Source organism: Mobula birostris, chromosome 23 (genome assembly GCF_030028105.1).
Source record: "Mobula birostris isolate sMobBir1 chromosome 23, sMobBir1.hap1, whole genome shotgun sequence".
Lineage (NCBI taxonomy): Eukaryota > Metazoa > Chordata > Chondrichthyes > Myliobatiformes > Myliobatidae > Mobula > Mobula birostris.
In genome coordinates, this window is record NC_092392.1 from 59,764,033 (window position 1) to 59,789,542 (window position 25,510).

The 25,510-nt window shown below is 41.1% G+C and overlaps 1 protein-coding gene across 1 annotated transcript in view; it reads right to left on the bottom strand.

The window, feature by feature from the left end:
- The window catches only part of fgd6 (FYVE, RhoGEF and PH domain containing 6), a 169,086-nt gene that overhangs the window by 120,173 nt on the left and 23,403 nt on the right, over positions 1-25,510 (bottom strand). Inside the window, exon 2 of the mRNA XM_072241464.1 lies at positions 13,628-15,962. Coding sequence (XP_072097565.1) covers positions 13,628-15,962 — 2,335 coding nt within the window. The remainder of the gene's footprint in view (positions 1-13,627; positions 15,963-25,510) is intronic.

Here is a 25,510-nt window from a genome sequence, read left to right on the forward strand (position 1 = left end):
AAGCTTAGAAAAACAGAGGGCTATGGGTAACCCTAGGTAATTTCTGAGGTACGGACATGTTTGACACAGCATTGTGGGCCGAAGGGCCTGTATTGTGCTGTAGGTTTTCTATGTTTCTAATAAATTCTTTCAATGTCCATGTTCACACATTTTCCAAATTCACATGGAAACATAAAAGCTAAAAAACAAAGACATTCTCCCTCTTCCTTCTGCTTCTTCAAATATTTTAAATTCATGTATTCTTGTTACCAACCCTTCTCACAATGGAAAAAGTTTCTCAAATAACTCATCAAATTGCCTCACAATCCTGAACATTATATCTTCCTTTAAGATCTGCTGACAAAGGAACAAACAGGTGATCAACCCCGTAGGCCTTTTCTGCAATAGCTGCTCTCAGACTTCAGTTCACCTGGGCACACTTGCCCTGAACTGAGAGCTATGTCGCTCAGAAGTAGGTCCTTTGATCTAGTATGTCCATGCCAATGATTGTGTATTCATTTATACCTATCCCAGTGAGCATTTGGTCCATAACCTTCCATGCCTTGATCTTCAAGCATTCATCTAAATTTTTCTTAAATATTGTGAGAGTACCATCTCCATCACCTCTTCAAACAGCGTGCTCCAGGTTCCAATTACTCTCATGAAAAATTTTCTTCTAATCTCTTACCCCTAACATTAAAACCTTTCTGTCAATTCTCAGATGCCTCTGATATGGGTAACATTATCTATTATCTACCCTGTCTACATTGTTGAATACTGCTTATTTGTATCAGGACACCCCCCCGCAGTCCCCCAACTCACAAAGGAAAACGAATATCCTATCCGTTCTTTCCTTCTAACTGAATGCTCTGCCCCAGGAAACATCCAGATGCATCTCCAGTGCAATTACATAGAACATAAAACAGTACAGCCTTTAGCTCATGATATCTGCACTTACTGTGAATCAGAATTAAACTAAATCTCTTCTGCTGTACATGATCCTCATCGGAATATCAGGGATGGACAGGTGTCTATCCAACTGCCTCTTAAATGCCACTACCTCAGGGAACTGATTCCAGCCACCTACTATCAGGTGTAAAACAAAGTGCTCTGTACGTTTCCTTTAAACTGCCCCCCCCCCCCATTTTAAATGTATGTCCTCTAGTACTTAATATTTCTACCCTGGAAAAAAGATCCTTTCTACTCTATGCCTCATAATTTTTATAGATCTCGCATCTTCAATCAGATCTACCTCAGCCTCCGAAGCTCCAGAAAAAACAGGCAAAGTTTATCCAATCTTCCCACATACAGTAGTTCATAACACTCTAATCCAGGCAATATCCTGGCGACCTCCTCTGTGCCCTTTCCTGAGCCTCCACATCCTTCCTGCAGTGGACTGCACACAATAGTCAGTGCAGTCTGAAGTTTTACATGTCTTCTTTGCCACCTATTTATTTACGTGGCCACTTTTAGGGAGCTATGGACTTGGACCCCAAAATCACTCCGTACATCAATGCTGTTAAGTATCCTATCGTTAACTGTACACTTCTTAAATTTGACATCCCAAAGTACAGTTGCTCACACTTGCCCACATTAAACTCCACCTACCATTTCTCTGCTCTTATCTGTAACTGATCTATGTTCTGTTATATCCTTTGACAGTGTATCCTCTGCACTGTCCACCACTTCACTCATTGTGTTAACTGCAGACTTACTAACCTACCAACTGCAGTTTTATCCAAGTCATTTATATAACACAAACAACAGAGGCTCCAGCACTGACCCTGCGGAAATGCATGGGTCACGGACCCTCGGTAAGAATAACTCTCTTCCTCTCTTCTATGGACAAGGCAATTCTGAATCTAAACTACAAAGTCGCCATAGATCATGTGCATCTTCTATATTTCTAAGTTTCTATGTTTCTATCTTAATTTTCTGTATCAACAATCATTTTCAAATGCCTTACTAAAATCCATGTAGACAACACCCTATAGTGTGACTAACAGAATTGTATTAAGTATTCGAGCTGTGTCCTAACCAATGTTTTAAAGCTGTAACATAAACTCAGGATTGCAGGAGGCAGAGGCAACATGCTCAAACCTCATGGCAAGGAGATTGCGGGACAAGGCGTGGGCTGATATTCAACTCCATTTCACCGATTAAAGCTTCCATTGTTTGCTAACTAAAGTGTCGAGGGAGATTGAAACATCGGGGCAAATGCGGAGGGTGAGTGCCAGCTGCCTGCCTTTTGATCGCTGGTGGCATCGCTCTGCTACCAGAAAGCAGAGACTGTTTTTTAATCGCTGGTGGGATCGCTCTGCTGCTGGAGACGGGAGACTGCCTTTTGATCACTGGTGGGATCACTCTGCTATCGGAGAGGGTGAATCTGCTTTTTGATCGCTGGTGGGATCACTCTGCTATCGGAGAGGGTGAATCTGCCTTTTGATCGCTGGTGGGATCGCTCTGCTACCGGAAAGCAGAAATTGCTTTTTGATCGCTGGTGGGATCGCTCTGCTGCTGGAGAGTTGAGAGGCTGCCTCTGTGCCTGGAGAATATTACCCAGGTTTTCTGTGTTTTGGATATGGGTATGAATATGGATTTGGACTATGGCCTCCCCCACCCCTAATCTTATAGTTTTTTATGTGCTGTGTTTTCCACCCAATCTTTCTCATTTTTTTTTTTGGGAGTATGGAGGAAAGGAATTTGGGAGGGGTCAATATGCCTGTTCCATTTTTGTTTGTTTCTTTTTTGTGGGGAGGGGGTATTTGGGGGGTTGATAATTGCACTGCCATTCTTTTCTTTCCTGATTTCATGGCTATCTGGAGAAGAAGAATTTCAGGAGTTGTATACTTTGAACCTTATCCATCCTTCCAAAGTGCATCACCTTGCATCTATCACAATTAACTTCCATCTGTGATTACTCTAACGATCTTACATCAGTATCACCCTATAGCGCAAGACTATCCTTCTCACTATTAATACAACTGCCATCTGCGTCATCTGCAAATTTATTAACCCAAATCATATAAGAAGCAGTAAGGATTTCAACACTGATCCGTGTGGTATATAGCTGGTCACAAACACACCCTTTACCGTTACTTTCTGTCTCTTATTTTCAAGTCAAGATCCAGGATCACTTGGAATTGTTGCCTTACATTCCAGTACATTTTTTTCTTAGATAAAGAGACCAATACTCCAAGTACAGACTCACCAAGACCCAAAACAAGTGTAATAATTCCCTTATAATAATTCCGGTATTCAAATCCTCTTGCCATAAAAGCTAACACATTTGCTCTCCTACTCACATAGAAACATAGAAAACCTACAGCACAATACTAGCCCTTCGGCCCACAATGCTGTGCTGAACATGTATTTACTTTAGAAATTACCTAGGGTTACCCATAGCCCTCTAATTTTCTAAGCTCCATGTACCTATTAAAAGATCCTATTGCATCTACCTCCACCACCGTCACCGGCAGCCCATTCCACGCACTCAGCACTCTCTGCGTAAAAAACGTACCCCCTGACATCTCCTCTGTACCTATTTCCAAGCGCCTTAAAACTATGCCCTCTCGTACTAGCCACTTCAGCCCTGAGAAAAATCCTCTGACTATCCACACGATAAATGCCTCTCATCATCTTATACACCTACTCGCATACTGATTTATGTACAAGCACGTTCAGGACATTTTGAAAATCAAAAAAATCTCTCACCATTTATCAAATATTCTGGTTCTTTTAAATGTTCACCAAAGTGGATGACCCCTGTGTTATTCCATCTGCCACCTTCTCTCAGCTAGTCCATTGCCTCTAATCCTATCTAATTTAGGACTACAAGGAAACTTAGAAATATGATATTCAGTTCCTCTAAGCCAGATCAATGACGCATATTATGAGTAGCTAGGGCCCAGACAGTGATCCACGAGACACGGATGGCCAACTCGTAAACATTTTTTAAAAAAATTGGGGCAGGAGTGGGCCCATTGACCCTTTTTTTCCTGTCTAGCCATTCAATACATGTATGGCTTATCTGACTTAGTGCTGCACGACTCTCCACTGCTACTTTATCAGATATTGAATTCACTAGTTTTAAAAACATCTACCTCCAGAAATTAGAGACTCAGCAAGTTCTGTGAGAATAAATTCCAGAGCATTAGTTTTAAGTGCTTTCCCACATATAACTATGTGCCTTGTTTCCACTAGCGTGGTGTGGTCATGTCTTGTCATGCTCCCTTAGATTTTTGCTTTGATAAGATCATCCTTCATTCTTTTAAACTCCACAGACAGACCCAGATCTTTAGCATTCAAAGGAAACCTCCTCGTCCTAAGATTTGGCCTAGTGAATGTCTTTTGGACTTGCTCCAATGCCAGTATATTTTCTCAAATAAGGAGACCAAAACAGTACACAGTGCTCCAGATGCAGCCTCAACAACACTGTATAGTTGTAATAATAACTCACTATTTTTAAACTCCAAACCTCCTTGCAACGAAGTCTAAGAGGTCATTTGTTTTCCTAACAACATATTGTACAATTCTGACACTTAAATTCATGTACAATAGTACTGTGAACTTTACTCAATAGCAATCTCTCCTTAGTTAGACAAGTCTGTCTTTTGATTACTCTTACAGAAGTGCATAACTTCACATTTTGCTACATTCAACTCCATTTGCCAAGGTTTGTTCAACCTATCCACATTCTTCCGTAGAATACAAATACCCTCTTCCAAGTATTCCCTCCGAGTAACGTTTGCGCCATCCTCCCCACACACACTAAGTCATTACTAACAATGATAAATAAATGGGGGTCAAAAACTCTACTAGTGAGGCATTATACCCATTTCAACCCCAGGCCTGAAAAATACTAATTTAATCCAAATCTGTCTTCAACATGATAACCAGTCTTCAATCCACACTAAAACACTTCCTCCAATACTGTAAGCTTTTACCTTGTGCCTATTAGGTGGCACCTTGTAAAATGCCACCTAGAAATCCAAATTAAGTACAACTACAGGTTCCCCTTTATCTGCCTGTTCTATCCACAAAGAACTTCAGCAACTTCTGGAACTTCATTTTCTTTTCAAACAATTTTATTGACTTGGTTTTATTGCATTCAGCTTCTCTAAATGCCAAGTACATTTTCCTTCAATTTAGACCATCAGGCAGAGGAGCAGAATTAGGTCAATTGGCCCATTGAGTCTGCTATGCCATCATCGCTGATTTATTACCCCTCTTAGCCCCATTCTCCAGACTTCTCTCCATAACCTTTGATGCCCTGAATAACCAAGAACCTATCAACCTTCGCTTTAAATATACTCAATACCTTGGCCTCTACAGCCATGGCAATGAATTCCACAGATTCACCACCCTCTGCCTAAAGAAATTCTTTCTCATCTCTGTTCTAAATTGACATCCCTCTTTTCTGAGGTCGTGCCCTCTTGTACTGGACTCCCCAAATGCAGGGAACATCCACTCTATCTAGAACTTTCTGTATTCAATAAATTTCACTGAGATGCCCCCCCCCCATTCTTCTAATCTCCAGTGAGTACAGGCCCAGAGCCATCAAACACCCCTCATATGTTAACCCATTCACTCCCGGAATCATTCTCGTGAACCTTCCTTGGACCCTCTCCAGTGACAGCACCTTTTCTTAGCTAAGGGTCACAAAACTGTTCACGATACTCCAGATGCAGTCTGAGCAATGCCTTATAAAGCCTCAGCATCACATCCCTGCTCTTGTATCCTAGACCTCTTGAAGTGAATGCTAACATGGCACTTGCCTTCCTCACCACTGAGTCAACCTGCAAGTTCACCTTCAGGGAATTCTGCACAAGGACTCCCAAGATCCTTTGCACCTCTGATTTTTGGATTTTCGCCACATTTAGAAAATACTCTACACCTTTATTCTTCCTACCAAAGTGCAAGACTATACACTTCCCTACACTATATTCCATCTGCTACCTCTTTGCCCATTCTCCCAATCTGTCCATGACCTTCTGCAGACTTCCTGCTTCCTCAACACTACCTGCCTCTCTACCCATCTTTGTACCATCTGCAAACTTGGCCACAATGCCATCAAGTCCGTCATTCAAATCATTGACATATAACATGAAAAGAAACAATCCCAATAGGACCCCTGCGAAACACCATTAGCCACCGGCAGCTAACCAGAAAAGGCCTTCTTTATTCCAACTATGTCTCCTGCCAGTCAGACAATTTTCTACCCATGCTTGTATCTTTCCTGTAGTAACACAGGCTGTGATTTTGCTAAGCAGCCCTATTGTGGCACCTTGTCAAAGGCCTTCTGAAAATCTAAATAAACAAATCCACTGATTCTCCCTGCCAGTTACTTCCTCAAAGAATTCCAACATATTTGTCAGGCAAGACTTGCCTTTGAGGAATTGATATTTACTTTAGCCTATTTTCTCATGTGCTTCCAAGTACCCTGAAACATCTCCCTTAATAATAGACTCCAACATCTTCCTAACCACTTAAGTCAGGCTAACTAGCCTACAATTTCCTTTCTTCTGCCTCTTTCCTTTCTGAAAGAGTGGAATGACATTTGCAATTTTCCAGTTCTCCAGAACCACTGCAGAATTGGTATTGTTTTACCCACAACAAACACATCTGAGACCTGAATCTAGTGAGTCTTGAAAGATCATTACTAACGCCTCCACAATCTCTTCAGCTACCTCTTTCAGAACCCTGGTAGTAGTCCATCTGGTCCAGGTGACTTATCTACCTTCAGACCTTTCAGCTTCCCAAGCATCTTCTCCTTAGTAATAGCAACAACATTCGCTCCTGCCCCCTGACATGTTTGAAGTTCTGGCATACGGCTAGTGTCTTCTACGGTGAAGACTGACACAAAATACTTATTAAGTGCATCCATTATTTCTTTGCCCCCCATTGCTACTCCTCCACTGTCATTTTCTAAACCATCATCTTGGCTTTTAGTTGCTCAATCTTCTAATCTCCCACTAATTTTTGCTATACTATTAGCCCATTTTTGCTTTTATGTTGTCCTTGCCTTGTCAGCCACATTTGCCTCATCCTCTCTTTAGAATACTTCATCTTCGGAATGTATCTATCCTGTGCCTCCCAAATGGCCCGCAGCTATTCCAACCATTGCTGTTCTGTCATCATCCTTGCCAGTGCCTAATCAATTTTGGCCAGCTCCTCTCTCATACCTCTGTAATTCCCTTAACTCCACTGGAATAATGATACATCTGACTTTATCTTCTCACTCTCAAAATGCAGGGTGAATTCTATTATGATCACTGTCTCCTAAGAGCTCCTTTACCCTAAGCTCCCTAATCAAATCTGGTTCATTACACAACATTCAATCTAGAATTGCCTTTCCCTAGTGGGTTCAACGACAAGCTGCTCTAAAAAGCTATCTCGTAAGCATTCTACAAATTCCCTCTCTTGGGATCCAGAGGCAACCTGATTTTCTCAATCTACCTGTATATTGAAATGACTATCATAATATTGCCCTTATTACATGCCTTTCTTGCTGGAATTTATATCCCACATCCTGGCTACTGTTTGGGGGCTTGTAAACAATTCCCATCAGGGTCTTTTCACCATACAGCTTTTTTTTTCACTCTACCCATAAGGATTCTACATTGTCCAATCCTGTATTCTCTTTCTAAGGATTTTATTTCATTTTTTTTAAACCAGCAGAGCAACCCCACCCCCTCTGCCTACCTGCCTGTCCATTTGATACAAAATGTATCATAGAATAGTACAGCACAGTACAGGCCCTTCGGCCCACAATGCTGTGCCAACCCTTAAACCCTGCCTCCCATATAACCCCCCCCCACCTTAAATTCCTCCATATACCTGTCTAGTAGTCTCTTAAATTTCACGAGTGTATCTGCCTCCACCACTGACTCAGGCAGTGCATTCCACGCACCAACCACACTCTTGAGTAAAAACCCTTTCTCTAATATCCCTCTTGAACTTCCCACCCCTTACCTTAAAGCCATGTCCTCTTGTATTGAGCAGTGGTGCCCTGGGGAAGAGGTGCTGGCTGTCCACTCTATCTATTCCTCTTAATATCTTGTATACCTCTATCATGTCTCCTCTCATCCTCCTTCTCTCCAAAGAGTAAAGCCCTAGCTCCCTTAATCTCTGATCATAATGCATACTCTCTAAACCAGGCAGCATCCTGGTAAATCTATTCTGCACCCTTTCCAGTGCTTCCACATCCTTTCTATAGTGAGGCGACCAGAACTGGACACAATACTCCAAGTGTGGCCTAACCAGAGTTTTATAGAGCTGGATCATTACCTTGCGACTCTTAAACTCTATCCCTCGACTTATGAAGGCTAACACCCCATAAGCTTTCTTCACTACCCTATCTACCTGTGAGGCAACTTTCAGGGATCTGTGGATGTGTACCCCCAGATCCCTCTGCTCCTCCACACTACCAAGTGTTCTACTATTTACTTTGTACTCTGCCTTGGAGTTTGTCCTTCCAAAGTGTATCACCTCACACCTCTCTGGGTTGAACTGCATCTGCCACTTCTCAGCCCACTTCTGCAACCTATCAATGTCTCTCTGCGACAATCCTCTACACTATCCACAACACCACCAACCTTTGTGTTGTCTGCAAACTTGCCAACCCACCCTTCTACCCCCACATCCAGGTCATTATTAAAAATCATGAAAAGTAGAGGTCCCAGAACTGATCCTTGTGGGACACCACTAGTCACAACCCTCCAGTCCGAAAGTACTCCCTCCACCATGACCCTCTGCCTTCTGCAGGCAAGCCAATTCTGAATCCACCTGGCCAAACTTCCCTGGATCCCATGCCTTCTGACTTTCTGAATAAGCCTACCCTGTGGAACCTTGTCAAATGCCTTACTAAAATCCATATAGATCACATCCACTACACTACCCTCATCTATATGCCTGGTCACCTTCTCAAAGAACTCTATCAGGTTTGTTAGACACGATCTGCCCTTCACAAAGCCATGTTGACTGCCCCTGATCTGACCATGTTTCTCTAAATGTCCATAGATCCTATCTCTAAGAATCTTTTCCAACAACTTTCCCACCACAGACGCAAGGCTCACTGGTCTATAATTACCCGGACTATCCCTACTACCTTTTTTGAACAAGGGGACAATATTTGCTTCCCTCCAATCCTCAGGTACCATTCCTGTGGACAACAAGGACATAACGATCCTAGCCAGAGGCTCAGCAATCTCTTCCCTCGCCTCGTGAAGCAGCCTGGGGAATACTCCGTCAGGCCCTGGGGACTTATCCATCCTAATGTATTTTAACAACTCCAACACCTCCTCTCCCTTAATATCAACATGCTCCAGAACATCAACCTCACTCATATTGTCCTTCGATGTTAAGCTCCCAACTATGAGCCACGACTCAGTGATGCCCATAATATCATACCTGCCAATTTCTAACTGCGTTACAAGATCTATCTTATTCCGCATACTGCATGCAATGAAGTGTAACACCCTCAGTCCTGTATTCATCACCCTTTTCGATTTTGCCCCATGTTGCACTTCACCTCATCCCACTTACTGCAACTTTGCCCTATCATCTACCTGTCCTTCCTGACAGTCTCACTATACAGTGCATCAACTTGTATACCAACTGCCCTATCCTCAGCCCTATCACTCCAGGTCTCAACAACACCCCCCACCCCCCCGTCAAATTAGTTTGAACAGTTCCACCAGCTCTAGCAAACCTGCCCACAAGGATATTGGTCCCCATTGGGTTCAGGTATAACCTGTCCTTTAGGTCATACCTTCCCCGGAAGAGATCCCAATGATCCAGAAAGCTCCAATCCTGCCCTCTGTATCAGTTCCTCAACCACTCATTCATCTGTACTATCATCCTGTTCCTGCCCTAGCACATTGCACTGGGAGTAATCCAGAGAATACCACCTTGGAGGTCTTGCTCTTTAGCCTCTTGCCTAACTCCCTATACTCTCCCTGTACATAGGACCTCTTCCTCCTTTCTACCCATGTCATTGGTTCCAATGCACACAATGACCTCTAACTTGAAAAGATCTAGATGATCTTGAGAATCTTCTGCAGCTACTCTCAGATATTCTGGACCTAGCACCTGGAAGGCAACCCACCATCCTGGCTTCTCTTTTGCCGCCACAGAATCTGGGGTCCATCCCCCTCCCTATCAAGTCTCCCATTTTGCCTGACTTTACCCTTTCCTGTTGAGCTCCAGAGCTGGCCACAGAGCCACTGGGCTGGCTGCTATTGCTGCATCCTGATAGGTCCTCTCCCCCGAGCAATACCCTAAGGGGTTGCTTGTTGCTTGGGGGAATAGTCACAGGGGGAACCCTGCACTGACTGGTTACACCCCTTACTTCTGGTGGTCATCCATCAACTATCTGAAGCCTGCACTCCTGGTGTAACCACCTCAGTAAAAGCCTCATCTATGAAGTAATCCACCTTCTGGATGGTCCAGAGTGCATCCAGCTCCAGTTCCTGGACCTTATCAACGGGAGCTGAAATTGGGTGCACTCCTCATCATCAGAGAGACCATTAGACTTCAGCATCTTGCCAATAACAAATGTAAATTCAGTCCACATACATAGCTTCCTACCTTCCACTTCATTCATTGCTACGCACATCTTGAAAAAAACTTCCATTTTTGCAAGCAGCTCTCTGGTTGCAGTTATTTGTCTGCCTCTAGGCCCATTTGTTTCTCTAATACCTTTCACCTCTTGATATGAGTTGTTACAAGTTCCTCCATGCTATTGGAAAGTAGGCCATCTATTATCACTGGAATATTTGCAGTATCCTCCATTATGAAGACTGATGAAAAATATTTGTTTAAAGTTACTTGTTTCCCATTACTCCCCCAGTCCTGCCCTCTAATGGTCCTGTACTTCTGTGCCTTCGTCATTTTTATATATCCCTGGAATTCTGTTGTTTATTTTGATTTCAATTTTCTCTGTCCTTATTAATTTTTTTAGTCTCTAGCAACTGGTTCCTGAAAAATTCCTAGCCTTCTGGTCTACACTAGCTGTTGCCATTTTTTGATTCACTTCTTCTGTCGACCTACTTTGTTAACCATATTTTTTTTATTGAGTCCCTCTTTCCAACTATCTACAATAGATTTTTGTTGAGCATTAGGAATTATTTGAAAAGTGTTCATCTACTAACATTTCACTTAGGCTACTTTCCCAGTCTAGACAGCGTATTTCATACCTTTGTAAATGCTCTTATTCAACTTGAGGACATTGCTTTTGGACTAGAGGTTGCTTGCCCTCAAATTGTAACTTTTATAATCATTCTTCATTAAATGTCTTATGAATCCCATCTCATTGTGCTTGATCATATTTAAAACAGTCTGTTTTGGATTGGTTCTACAACACATTATTCTAAGAAACAATCCCTGGTGCACCCCGTAAATTTCTCTTCTATGATAGATACCCTTGCCATTTAGCAGATAAAAATCATCTCTTTTATTTGCCATTGCCTACTTACATGGCTTTGATATTTCTCCATTTATGCTTTGTTCTACTGATAGGCAACCTTTTTGCAGCCTATAGATTTCTCCAATCTGTACCATCTTTCCTCTGCTATTCCTTACTCCACATTTTGATTCACTTCTTCTATATTCCTATTTGCCACTGCACCAATGCATTCCTTGATTAACAAAGCCACCCATTTCTTTTCTATTTATAGACTTCTCCAATCTGTACCATCTTTCCTCTGCTATTCCTTACTCCACATTTTGATTCACTTCTTCTATATTCCTATTTGCCACTGCACCAATGCATTCCTTGATTAACAAAGCCACCCATTTCTTTTCTATTCTTGCCTATTCATTTGGAATATCAAAGAACCTGGACCATTGAGTTCCCAGCACAAGTTACTCTGAACCATGTCACTTATATCTATTAAGTCAAATTATTTGCTACTAATTGCGCTGTCAACTCATCTACCTTGTTCCAAATTCAGTTAAAGAGTCTTTTCACATTTTTTTTTAAACTTTCTAATCATCTTCAAGTTGTATTCATTTCCTACCACACATATGCTTATTTTTAATCCCATCATATTTTGATTTTTAAACCTTCCCTTCACTATCTTGTGCTACTGCTCCCTCATTTCCTTTGAGTGAACACCCTGCCACTAGAAAACTACACTCATGAGATTAGTTTAAAGCCCTGCACACTACTCCACTTCTGCAATCTGACAGACACGGGCCCCAGCACAAAGGGTTTTATGCCTTTATTTCACTATTTCTAAACTCAACCTATGCTGATTCTAATTCTGCGTCATCACCTGCCAACCACGATTATTTCTCACCGCCGCACTGATCTTCTCCTCTTCTACCATGCTGCCCATGCTTCCTAAATGGTGAATGGCCTACAAAATGTCATTCCCAGCTTGCCTACCACATCTTGGTAAAGCCAACTTGATCAAACCCATTAACTTTTATTCACGTCCTGAATTCATTTACTTTTTTGTGAGTGCTACAATGTCTTTAATTTTGTCATTTTAACATATTTCCGTACATTGTAAACATTTCCATTATTTACAATAAAACTGATAATCTAATCTTTGTTGCTTGGAAATCCCACGGTTCTTTAACCTGACTCACTAAATGGTACATTGAATCATCCTCAAAAGCCAGGCGGCGTCAATGTCATATCAGCAAGTACATGTATGCACACGTTCAATGAAAAGCTTACCTGCAGCAGTATTACAGGCACATAACATCAGATAAGCAACGTTCTGAAGTCTAAAGTTAACATAAATTAAGCAAATTGCTATCCCAGATCTGCTGTTTTGGAATGTTCAGCCATAACACCTAGAAGGTGGACCTAGAGCAGGGTCCATTCAGAGTGTGGGTAGGGCATTTGGAAAACCCAATGCTTGGAGTGTGGGCAGGGGTCTGGAAATCAATTTGTTTAATCTCCAGTCATACAAGCTAAAACATATAAACTGAAATTCAGAGTTATGTTTGCTCTGCTCTCTCTGAACTCACCAGAACTTCCTTCAAAATAACTGGGCTCACTGTAAAATTCATCATACTAATATGCAAAATGTTAAAAACAAAACTAAAATTAAAGCATTTTAAGATAATTGGAGTAACATCCAACAACCCAGAAAAGATTCTTAGGATGCTGGATTATAGATTGGCTTTTACCCAATTTTTTTCACTTGCTACTTCTCCAACTTCCCTCTTTTGGCTTTATTTCACTACTACCCAGATTCACTTTAATGTTCCCACACGTTGCCAAGCTTGTTTAAATCTTCACAATGGCATTAGCAAAGCCATCTGCAGGGATAGTGATTTTGGCTCTGCTGAGGTGCAACCAGTTTGCCTACAGGTGAAAAGTAAAAATCTAGGTCTTGCATTGGCACTGAACAGCGCCATATTTTACAAACAAGCTCTCATTTCCCTTTAGAGTAGAAATAAAACCGCGAAAGAGGAAAAGGATCCTGTAAGTGGTTGAAAGTGAGCACAATATAACACAGATAAGACGAAGTTTTGTCCCTAGCCTTAATAAGAAATTGCACCATCATTATTCCACGTGGCTCAGTGTAAAGGAATTGGAGCTGGCATAGCTTGCCTCATGCTATGATAATCAATTCTCATGCACAATAAACTTTTATACACATTTACAGTGAAGTATTTGCACAATTACCTGACACATCGGTTTTCCGGACTTGCTCCATACTTTTGATAGCAATTTGAAACTGCATATGGTTCTATCTCATAAATGAGCCCATCAGAGTCTTCGACACTGGATGAATTTTTCCAATCAAAATTTGGGCTTATATTTTCATATTTAGAATGTAATTTTGCTTTAGAATTCCCTGGGCGATCTTTTTTCAGGTCAATACAAGACTCTTGCTGAACAGCAAAATTATTTGCCCGTTTAGAGAGATTTTTAGGCTTGTGGTCCTTTGCCATTCGGAGACAAGAATCTGCAGAATGTGCTTTTGTCGGTCTTTTCTTTCGATCACCTATCTGCAACCCTGGAATACACTGATGGTCATCTTGGTGGTTTTTTCCTGAATCATGTACAGATGACATGCTGTCTAGTGAACAGCTGCCTTTTGACAAAAGTTTCTGAAAGTCATTCTTCACCTTATTAGCAGATAGCTTTACAGCAAGGATCCTCTTAAATGAATTTTTCTTTGAAACCTCTTTTGTAGACTTTTCTGGCTTTTCAGTATCTGCAGATGACAAAGATTTAGCCCTTGGCTTTGCAGTAAGTTCTTCATCATTTTGTGAATTACTAGGTACTGCCACTGTGGTAGGACTCTGTGGGAAAGGCAAAATCGGATGTGCAAGTTTCCATATAGGTTTCTCGCTTGGACAAATTGCTTCATGCTCTTTAGTGTACAAATCAGTATCTCTGCTTAATAATCTGTTAAGTCCCTCTTTTGTATTATTCTCCAGTGCTCTACTTGCATCGTTAGGACTACTTGTTGGTACATCTCTTCTAACTGTAACAGCTGTAGGCATGCTGTGACGCTGTGGTTTTTTGGGAATGGGCTTTGGAGAAATGCTCATCTTAGTAGTTTCTTCACTGGTAGTTTCTTTTTTGAAGTCTGAACCGGTTTCATTGTTTGACTCAGGCTGTGTCTGAGCAAATGACAAACCGAGATGCTTTGGCAAACTCATAGAGACTGAACTATTTCGAATAAAACTGCTCTTTGCATCTGCTGGCAATGTTCTGTTGCCATTTTCCAAGTCTTTCTTTATTTGTTCAATTTTACTTTTATTCTGCAAGTCTGAAGATATCCTGAATTCAGGAAGAGAGCCCAGGCATGGATCTATGGAGGATACACTACTTTGACCACAAGATTCTTTTGCTTGATTAGACTCAGCACTATTTTCATGACAGGATGTGTTAGCAGTCTGATTTGAATTATTATACCTGGAGACAGTGGGAACAAATGATTTCTTGGTATCTAAAGTACTTTCATCTGAAGTTCTGGAAAAAGAATCAGTACGTGTCACTTTGGGACCCACTGTAATTTCTGCACAGTCATCTATACACTTTTGCCTGGTAAGGCCAATCAGACGTGCTGCTTTTGGCTTTGGCATAGGGACTGGTTTGGAGCAGGGTGCTGAGTTGGATGTTGAAGCTGTAATTAAGTTAGAATCCTGAAAAATCAACTTATCCTTTTCATCAACTGCAAGAACAACTTTCGCCTGGCGCTCATGCATTCTCTCAATGTGGTCAGTACCCAAAGATTGGCAACTTGTCTCACTTTTCATCACTGCACGATAATTGGCAATTTTAATTTCATTGCCTTTTCCTGTACTTTTGGAACTTCTTAGATTTTGATCAGCACTGAAGAGTTCACTTTGCCCATTGTTGCTATTGAGCAATTTAACATCTCCATCACCATGTGCATCCTTCTGTCTTGGAAGGTAATTATTTGGTGTTACAACCTGAGTTAAGACATCCTTAGATTTCTGTTCCAGGAAGCAAGTTTTGCTAATTACCTGGTGTTTGTTGACAATATCACTATGCTGAGTCTCGGACCTGTGCTTTGCCCGAGGAGAATATTTTGTTTGGTCATATTTTTTGTTAGGTTCCAAAGTTTTCAGTTTGCCTAAATGCTCAATGACTGTTTTGGTTTTACAGGTATTTTCACCATTTATATATTTGTGTTCACATTCACTTTTACATAAGCAGTTTGATATGATGTACTGACCAGCCAATTCACAATCTCCTCTCTGCATTCCATCACCGTCTTCAGAAACAGGATACTTTGCTTTTTCACACAATTCACCTTTAATTTCCTCTGACCACTTATAATTTTGCAGTGGTGTTGGTTTCACTTCAGCCACTGGTGTGATTTTTGGCAATACTGGTTTTGGTGCTAGTGCTGGCTTTGATCCCTTTTGTACTGATAAAGAATCCAAAATGATAACATCTGGTTTTGGTGCAACTGGAGGAGGTGGCGGCTTCTTGACCAACACAAATCGAGGTTTAGGGGCCACTGGAGGCTTCTTTATTTCTGCAAGATAAAAGATAAACATCAGAACAAATCTATTTTGTACATAGCTATAACCAAGTTAAAAATGGCAAATTTATATGTTTTGGAAGAGCAAAGAATAAAAAGTGGATTCTGATTAATTGGGACACATCGAGACCAGTACATTTTAATCCAATTAAGCTGCTGCCTCAATTAGCTGAAGTTTCATGGAAATAATTAACAAGGAATTTAAAAAAAACACAAACTACCCTTCAACTGAGTAACACATTATAGAAACATAGAAAATAGGTGCAGGAGTAGGCCATTCGGCCCTTCGAGCCTGCACCGCCATTTATTATGATCATGGCTGATCATCCAACTCAGAACCCCGCCCCAGCCTTCTCTCCATACCCCCTGATCCCCGTAGCCACAAGGGCCATATCTAACTCCCTCTTAAATATAGCCAATGTACTGGCCTCAACTGCTTCCTGTGGCAGAGAATTCCACAGATTCACCACTCTCTGAGTGAAGAAGTTTTTCCTAATCTCGGTCCTTGTAAATGAAATACAGAACTAATTAGAACATTACCAATACTAGTACAGTACTATAAAACTGATTGGTTTCCTAATAGTTATCGACAGAGGAATTCATCCAGTGTACCCTGCCGTGTTCTTTTGCTTGACTGTAAATGAACAAAATCAGCCGCAGCCGCCTAACGCAGATAATGGACTGCCTTCATAAAAAGCCATCGACAATTGCATCCACCAAATCTTCATTTTCATTGCAATATTTAAGATGATTGTTGATACCTTCAAATTCTTTGTAGTTCCTAACTTGTTGAAGTAGTACAATTATTTCATTTTCACTGCCAGCCATTTCTGGCATCTCCAAGCCTGAATGCTTGAAACTGCAGTGAGCAAAACAGTTTTGAATTGTCTTACTGCTTATTTCTCACCAACTATCAGTGACAAAAATCACTGCTTTATGAACACAAACACAAGGAAGTGATGCTATTTAAAAACTGTAAGTAGGGTGTAGTAACTAATGACCATGCAAGCGCATGCAACAGTGATAAAGTTTTAAGGGAATTGGGAAGTCTCAGATTCCTGTAAATAATGGTTAAAGTTGAATCTGTGTATTCTGGTTTGAGAATGGCTGCAGTTTGAGCAGCTGTTGTCCCCTGACTTTTCACACCTTTTGGTTTCATGTTTAAATTTCAACTTTGGGTTAAGTACCGACTATGTCTGTAACTGCAGTATATTTAAATAATGTCTCACAGTCGCTTCTTTGAAGCAGGATGAGGGTTAAAGCTCACACAGACCCATAAAAGACATCTCCTAGTTTTCACACATTTTGGTTTCGACAAAGGGTGGACGTAAGGCAGGACCTTCCTTACATTCCTTTCTTAATTTCAGTAGTCTCTTATCTAAATGATTAAATTCTGCTCTATTTGAGTAGCCGGAATGTCTGTTGATCTGACTGTTCTTTTGTATTGAGATATTAAAGGATCAATCTGTCCTGCTAACATGTAAACACTGAGGCTACGTCCGCACTACACCGGATAATTTTGAAAAGCCGGTTTTGAGTAAAAATGACAGGCATCCACACTAGGTGTTTTTCAAAATATCTCCGTCCACATTAGGCGAATATTTGGGCGAATCTCTTCTACCGGGCACACATAAGACACACAGAAAACAAGCGAAGAGGAAACTGTATACTTGGTGCACATTTGTCCAGTTACAGACTAGAAAAACTTTAAAGGAATTGCTCTTGGCTCTCATGCAGGAGGACTTAAAACTCATAAAAAAACAAATACTGGAGCGTATGGAGGCAACCGACAGGGAGTTCACTGACAGTATGACTCGGCTGACGAACATTAAACTGACTATCTCTGTTGCATTAATAAAGCACTTTGTTAAATGTATAAAACATGTCTGCATCAGTGTTATCTTCTATTTCCATACAATGTTACATTAGGCTGTTATAGAAACATAGAAAATAGGTGCAGGAGTAGGCCATTCGGCCCTTCGAGCCCGCACCGCCATTTATTATGATCATGGCTGATCACCCAACTCAGAACCCTGCCCCAGCCTTCCCTCCATACCCCCTGATCCCCGTAGCCACAAGGGCCATATCCAACTCCCTCTTAAATATAGCCAATGAACTGGCCTCAACTGTTTCCTGTGGCGGAGAATTCCACAGATTCACCACTCTCTGTGTGAAGAAGTTTTTCCTAATCTCGGTCCTAAAAGGCTTCCCCTTTATCCTCAAACTGTGACCCCTTGTTCTGGACTTCCCCAACATCGGGAACAATCTTCCTGCATCTAGCCTGTCCAATCTCTTTAGGATTTTATACGTTTCAATCAGATCCCCCCTCAATCTTCTAAATTCCAACGAGTACAAGCCCAGTTCATCCAGTCTTTCTTCATATGAAAGTCCTGCCATCCCAGGAATCAATCTGGTGAACCTTCTTTGTACTCCCTCTATGGCAAGGATGTCTTTCCTCAGATTAGGGGACCAAAACTGCACACAATACTCCAGGTGTGGTCTCACCAAGGCCTTGTACAACTGCAGTAGTACCTCCCTGCTCCTGTACTCAAATCCTCTCGCTATAAGTGCCAGCATACCATTCGCCTTTTTCACCACCTGCTGTACCTGCATGCCCACTTTCAATGACTGGTGTATAATGACACCCAGGTCTCGTTGCACCTCCCCTTTTCCTAATCGGCCACCAGTCAGATAATAATCTGTTTTCCTATTTTTGCCACCAAAGTGGATAACTTCACATTTATCCACATTAAATTGCATCTGCCATGAATTTGCCCACTCACCCAACCTACCCAAGTCACTCTGCATCCTCCTCACAGCTAACACTGCCACCCAGCTTCGTGTCATCCGCAAACTTGGAGATGCTGCATTTAATTCCCTCATCCAAGTCATTAATATATATTTTAAACAACTGGGGTCCCAGCACTGAGCCTTGCAGTACCCCACTAGTCACTGCCTGCCATTCTGAAAAGGTCTATTGTCAGAGAAGTACTTGCATAAATAGGTAAACCACCTTCATACAAGGACAGAAAACACAGCAAAGTGAGCATACTTATTTATTCAGTAAGTTATGGGTCAAAGTATTTGGTGAATACATTTCTAACTCTTCTGGCTTCAGTCTCGTTGCCGTCTGTTCTGAAATTGTTAGGTTATGTGGGGGGTTGCGTTCAAGAAAATAACGAAATGCCATGCTGTTCCAGCACGTCATGACAGCATTTTTAAGTAGTCAAAAAAGCTTACTTTACAATTTAACTCTCACCCCATTCACACCGACTGCATGTTATAACAGCCGTACGGCAGTGCTTGCGCAGTACCAAGCAGAAGTAGAAAAAAGCATTGTTGTTGTGGTGTTGTCATGACAACGTTTTTAAATCTCTCCGTTTACCCCATACACACTATAAAGGATATTAGGCGTTTTCAGATTTATTCACTCTGGAGACAGTTTCTGAAAATCTCCGTTTTCGGGGGATGAAAACGCCACTTCAGTGTGGACGGAGGGTCAAAATGAAGAGGAAAAGCTTCGTTTTCAAAATTATCCGGTGTAGTGTGGACGTAGGCTGAGTGTCCAGACAAGGACATGCAGGATGTGAGAATTAATTACACTCTGTTCTCTGTTTACCTCTGCCTGATGTGATTAAGTATTCTTTGTCAAATACATTTACCTCTGTCTTATATGATTAAGTGTCCTTTGTCTCAGACTATCACTGTTACTAGGCTTTCGTGACAAGGATGATATAAAAAACTGTATCTCTGTGTTTCGACAGAGAGACTTCCGTAGCTGACTCTGTGAGTGCAGATGGAGGGTTCTCTCTCGCGGCTCGCTACTGATAAAGGTGGAAAAGAATCAACTGTGGTACTTGTTTCATCACATCAGGTTGATCACCACTGACAATTGTCGCTAGTTAGAAACTGTTATGCAATAGTCTCCTGTCCCAATTAAGCGGCATGGTGTCCCAAATAAACAAAAGGAATCCCGCCTATCTTCTCAATTATTTTTTGTTATTTAAGAAGTGTCCCAAATAAGTAGCTGCCCTGATCAACCAGGCCCAATTAACTGGAACCCACTGTACGTAATTACACAAGTAACTGAAACAATTACAGTTACTTGGAACAGGTTTTAGCAACTTTGGCAGTTTTATTAAAATAAGTGCAACATATAGACATGCACCCATGAAAAAGTGAGCTTGAGTTGATGAAGAGATGATAAAAGAGGGAAGTAAAGCACAAGAGCATGCAGAAGAAAGGTTGAAGATCAGAAGAGGGCAAAGAATACATTCAAACAGCACAAACAATGGAAGGAATAAGAGACAAGGCAAATACGAGTTGAAAGACAAATAAAAGATATAGAACATATGTCTGGCAAAGAGGTGAAAAAAAACTGAGGGAAGAGTTAATAGCTAGAAGGGTAGTTGGTTAAACAGCCAAAAGCACAAGGATTAGTTTTACAGCCAAACAAAATTTGAAAGCAGAACAAAAAACTTGCAAGAATTTTATAAAGTTTGACAGAATTAATCACATTTTCACAGCCAATATCAGTATTTTGGTTAAGCGTTTATTTTTCCCTCTAAATTGATAGGACTTTAAGAGGCAAGAAGAGATTGCTGGGGTCTTGACAGAAATTTCTGTAACATCCTTAGCTGCAGACAAGGTCCCACAGGCCTGGAGAACAGCCAATGCTGTTCCTTTGTTTAAGGAGGTCAACAAAGCAGGAAATTACAGGCTGACAAGCTTACATAAGTGGTAGGGAAATTACTGGGAAGATCCAGTTACATTTGGAAAAGCATAAACTTGTTAAGGATAACCAGAATGGCTTTGTATACAGAAGGTCACATCTTACAAACTCGACTGAGCTTTCTGATGTTACAAAGGTGATTGATGATAGCAGGAAGTTGGCGTTGTGTACATGGGGACTTCAGTAAAACTTTAATAAAAGTTTTGATAAGCTCCGTCATGGTAGGCTGATCCAGAAGATTAAGGTGCTTACACTTTTGTAGACTGGATCCAAAACTAGCTTAGTCACTTAAGACAGAGGGGCGTTATTCTAACAGGAGGTCTGTGACCAGTGATATCCTGCAAAGATGAATGGTGTGACTTTTGTTATTTGCGATAATATATGATTTGGAAAAAATATAAATTGTCTGGTTAGTATGTTTGCAGATGACAGAGTTGTGGATATTGAAGAAAACAGTTAAATGATACAACAGGGTACAGACCAACAGAAATGTGGGCAGATAAATAGCAGAAACAGTTTAATCTAGACAAGTGTGAGGTGTTGCACTTTTGATAGTCAAATGTAAGAGGAATGTATATAGTAAAAGACTGAATGCTTAGGAGCAATGAAATATGGAGTGATTTCTATAGTTTCCTGAAAATGGCAACAAAAAGTTAAAGTGTAAAGATGATGTATAGCATACAGTCCTTGCCTTTATTGGTCAGGCTTTTGAGTATAGAAGGTGGAAAGTCATGCTACTAACGTATAAACCTTTAGTTATGTCACACCTGTATACAGTTCTGGTCACTGCATTAGCTGAAGGGTGTGCAGCCTTTGGAGAGCTTACAGATGTTCAAAGTGGTTGCCCAAATTAGACAGTATTAGGTTACAAGGAGAGAATGGACAAACTCCAACTGTTTTCTTTCTGGAGTGTTCAAGTCTGAAGGGAAATTGTATTGTTGAAGTGGAAATACAGTGCATTCTGGTTAATTGAGCCATTGGTTAATCAGAGCAGCTGCTCATTTAGGACATCTCTTGAAGAACACAAACTAATCAAGAAAATAGCTGCTAATCCCTTCATTTATTTGGGACATTATGCTACTTAATTTGGACAGCAGACTGTTGCCAAACAGTTTCTAATGACCGTGCACTTGTATGGCCATTAGACACAACACAACACTTAGAGTGAATCATTTTTAAAGTGGCATCAGTTGCATGTGTTTGTGTTATGCTATCATTTTCGGCTGATAGATTGATTCAAAAAGCAGAGATTTTTGCAAATATTGTTTTTCTATTTTGACTTTAAAAAATTTCAGACCCTTGCCAAGATGCCATGGAAAGATTTAACCCTGGCCCCCAAAAATATTATAAGACCATAAGATATAGGAACAGAAATAGGACATTCAGCCCATCAAGTCTACTCAGCCATTCAATCATGGGCTGATCCAATGCTTCCAGTCATCTCCACTCCCCTGCCTTCTCCCCATACCCTTTGATGCCCTGGCTAATCAAGAACCTATCTATCTCTGCTTTAAATGCACCCAATAACTTGGCCTCCACAGCCGCTCGTGGCAACAAAATTCACAGATCTACCACCCTCTGACTAAAGTAATTTCTCTGCATCTGTTCTATATGGACACCCTTCAATCCTGAAGTCGTGCCCTCTTGTCCCAGACTCCCCTACCATGGGAAATAACTTTGCCATATCTAATCTGTTCAGGCCTTTTAACATTCAGAATGTTTCTATGAGACCACCCCCCCCCCCCCCATTCTCCTGAACTCCAGGGAACACTGCCAGACGTTCCTCATAGGGTAACCCTTTCATTCCTGGAATCATTCTCGTGAATCTTCTCCGAACCCTCTCCAATGTCAGTATATCCTTTCTAAAATAAGGAGCCCAAAATTGCACACAATACTCCGTGTGGTCTCACGAACACCTTATAGAGCCTCAACATCACATCCCTGCTCTTATATTCTATATCTCTAGAAATAAATGCCAACATTGCATTTGCCTTCTTCAACACCGACTCAACCTGGAGGTTAACCTTTAGGGTATCCTGCACAAGGACTCCCAAGTCCCTTTGCATCTCTGCATTTTGAATTCTCTCCCCATCTAAATAATAGTCTGCCAGTTTATTTCTTCCACCAAAGTGCATGACCATACACTCTCCAACATTGTATTTCATTTTCCACTTCTTTGCCCATTTCCCTAAACTATCTACGTCTCTCTGCAGGCTGTCTGTTTCCTCAATACTACCCACTCCTCCACCTATCTTTGTATCATCGGCAAATTTAGCGACATATCCATTACTCCGTAGTCCAAATCATTGACACACATTGTAAAAAGCAGCAGCCCCAACACCCACCCCTGTGGAACTCTACTAGTAACTGGTAGGCAGCCAGAATAGGATCACTTTATTCCCTCTCTCTGTATTCTGCCGATCAGCAATGCTCCACCCATGCTAGTAACTCCCTTGTAATTCCAAGGGATCTTATCTTGCTAAGCAGCCTCATGTGCGGCACCTTGTCAAAGGCCTTCTGAAAATCCAAGTACACCACATCTACTATATCTCCTTTGTCTACGCTGCTTGTAATTTCCTTGAAAAATTGCAGTAGGTTAGTCAGGCAGGATTTTCCTTTCAGGAAACCATGCTGGCTTTGGCCCGCCTTGTCATGTGCCTCCAGATACTCCGTAATCTCATCCCTAACAATCGATTCCAACAACTTTCCAACCACTGATGTCAGGTGCTACCTCCCACCCTTCTTAAATAGTGGAGTAACACTTAAAATTTTCCAGTCATCTGGTACAATGCCAGAATCTATCAATTCTTGAAAGATCATTGTTAGTACCTCCGCAATTCTCCAGCTACTTCCTTCAGAACCTGAAGGTGCATTCCATCAGGTCCAGGAGATTTATCTACCCTCAGACTATTAAGCTTCCTGAGCACCTTCTCAGTCGTAATTTTCACTGCACATACTTCACTTCCCCAACACTCCTGAATGTCCAGCCTACTGCAGATGTTTTGTTTTCCACTGTGAAGACTGATGCAAAATATGCATTCAGTTCCTCTGCCATCTCTGCGTCTCTCATTACAATATCTCCAGTGTTATTTTCCTATTGGTCCTATATCTACCCTCAACTCTCTTTTCCCCTTTATATACTTAAAAAAGCTTTTAGTAACTTCTTTGATATTAGTCGCCAGCTTCCTTTCATAATTCATCTTTTCCTTCCAAATGGCCTTCTTAGTTTCCTTCTGCAAGTTTTTAAAAGCTTCCCAATAGTTTCCCACTAGCTTTGGCTTCCTTGTATGTCCTCTCTCTTCTTTTACTTTGAATCTCACCTCACCTCAGCCTTGGTAGTGTCCTTCTTCCACTCGAAAAGTTTTCTTCTTATTTGGAGTATATTTGTCTTGCACTTCCCTCATTTTTCACAGAAATTCCAGCCATTGCTGCTCTGCTGTCCTTCCAGCTATTGTCCCTTTCCAGTCAACTTTGGCTAGTTCCCTTCTCACGCCATTGTAATTTCCTACTTGACCAAATTATTTAAAGCCAGCTGTCTAACATCGTTAGGAGTGCCAGAATCTACAATTGCATGGATGACACATCTGCAAGATAACTTTAAGAATGGGCATTACACAAGGGACAGCTGGGAACATCCTGAAAACAAAGTGTCAGGTGATGATCCAGATACTGAAGAGGACCTCAGTCAATGGTTTTCCATCGTAACTGGACGAAGTGTGCGTGTCAGTGGACTAGTGTTAAAAAAAAACATGTCAGCAGGGCAAAATTTTAAAGCATAAAGATTGCAAAGATCTCAAAGCAACTGATGGTTGGTTATCTTAATGGAAATGTTGGCACCACATTGTATTCAAGAAAGCACATGTTAATAAAGATGGTGCTTATACTGTAAATGCAGAAACATGGAAACCTACAAAACTCCCCAACTTGCCTCAATAATTTTGTGCAGATGATATCTACAATGCCGATGAAACAAGCCTTTTTTTAAATACTGTGCCGCACTGAATAGTTCCCTTGGCTGCAAACATGCAACACTATCAGGTTCAAAGAAAGCAATGATTGCATAATGGATCAATTATCCCCACAAGGTTTCTGACTGTTCGTTTACAGTCAAAAAGAACATGGCAACATACAATGGATGAAATCTTCCATCGATAAATTTTCAGAACTAATACAGTTTTACAATACTGTAGTACTGTTGGTGCTGTACCTTTTTCTGTATTATATTTAAATACATAATTTGTTACTCAGTTAAATGGTAGATTGCCTTTTTAAAAAAAATATAAATACCTTATTAACTACTTCCATTAAAGTTCAGCTAATTGGGCCAAAATGTACTGGTCCTGATGTGTCCCAATTAGCCAGAATCCACTATTTCACATTTCAGTTTTGGACCCTGTGTCAGTTCTGATGAACTGTCTCAGATCTGAAATGTTTATCAGAATTAATATCACAGGCATATGTTGTGAAATTTGTTCACTTTACAGCAGCAGTACAGTGAAATATAAAAATAGTTACATTAAGTATACATACATGTCTTTGAGATAGTTAATTAAAATGAGTAGTGCAAAATAACAGAAATAGAAAAGTAGTGAGGTAGGGTTCATGGGTTCAATGTCCATTCAGACATTGGATGGCAGAGGGGAAGAAGCTGTTCTGGAATTGCTGAGTGAGAGCCTTCAGGCTTCTGTACCTCCTTCCCGACAATAACAGTGTGAAGAGGGCATGTCCTGGGTGGTGGGGATCCCTAATGATGGACACTCCTTCCTAATACATCGCTCCTTGAAGATGTCAGAGGCTGGTACCTATGATG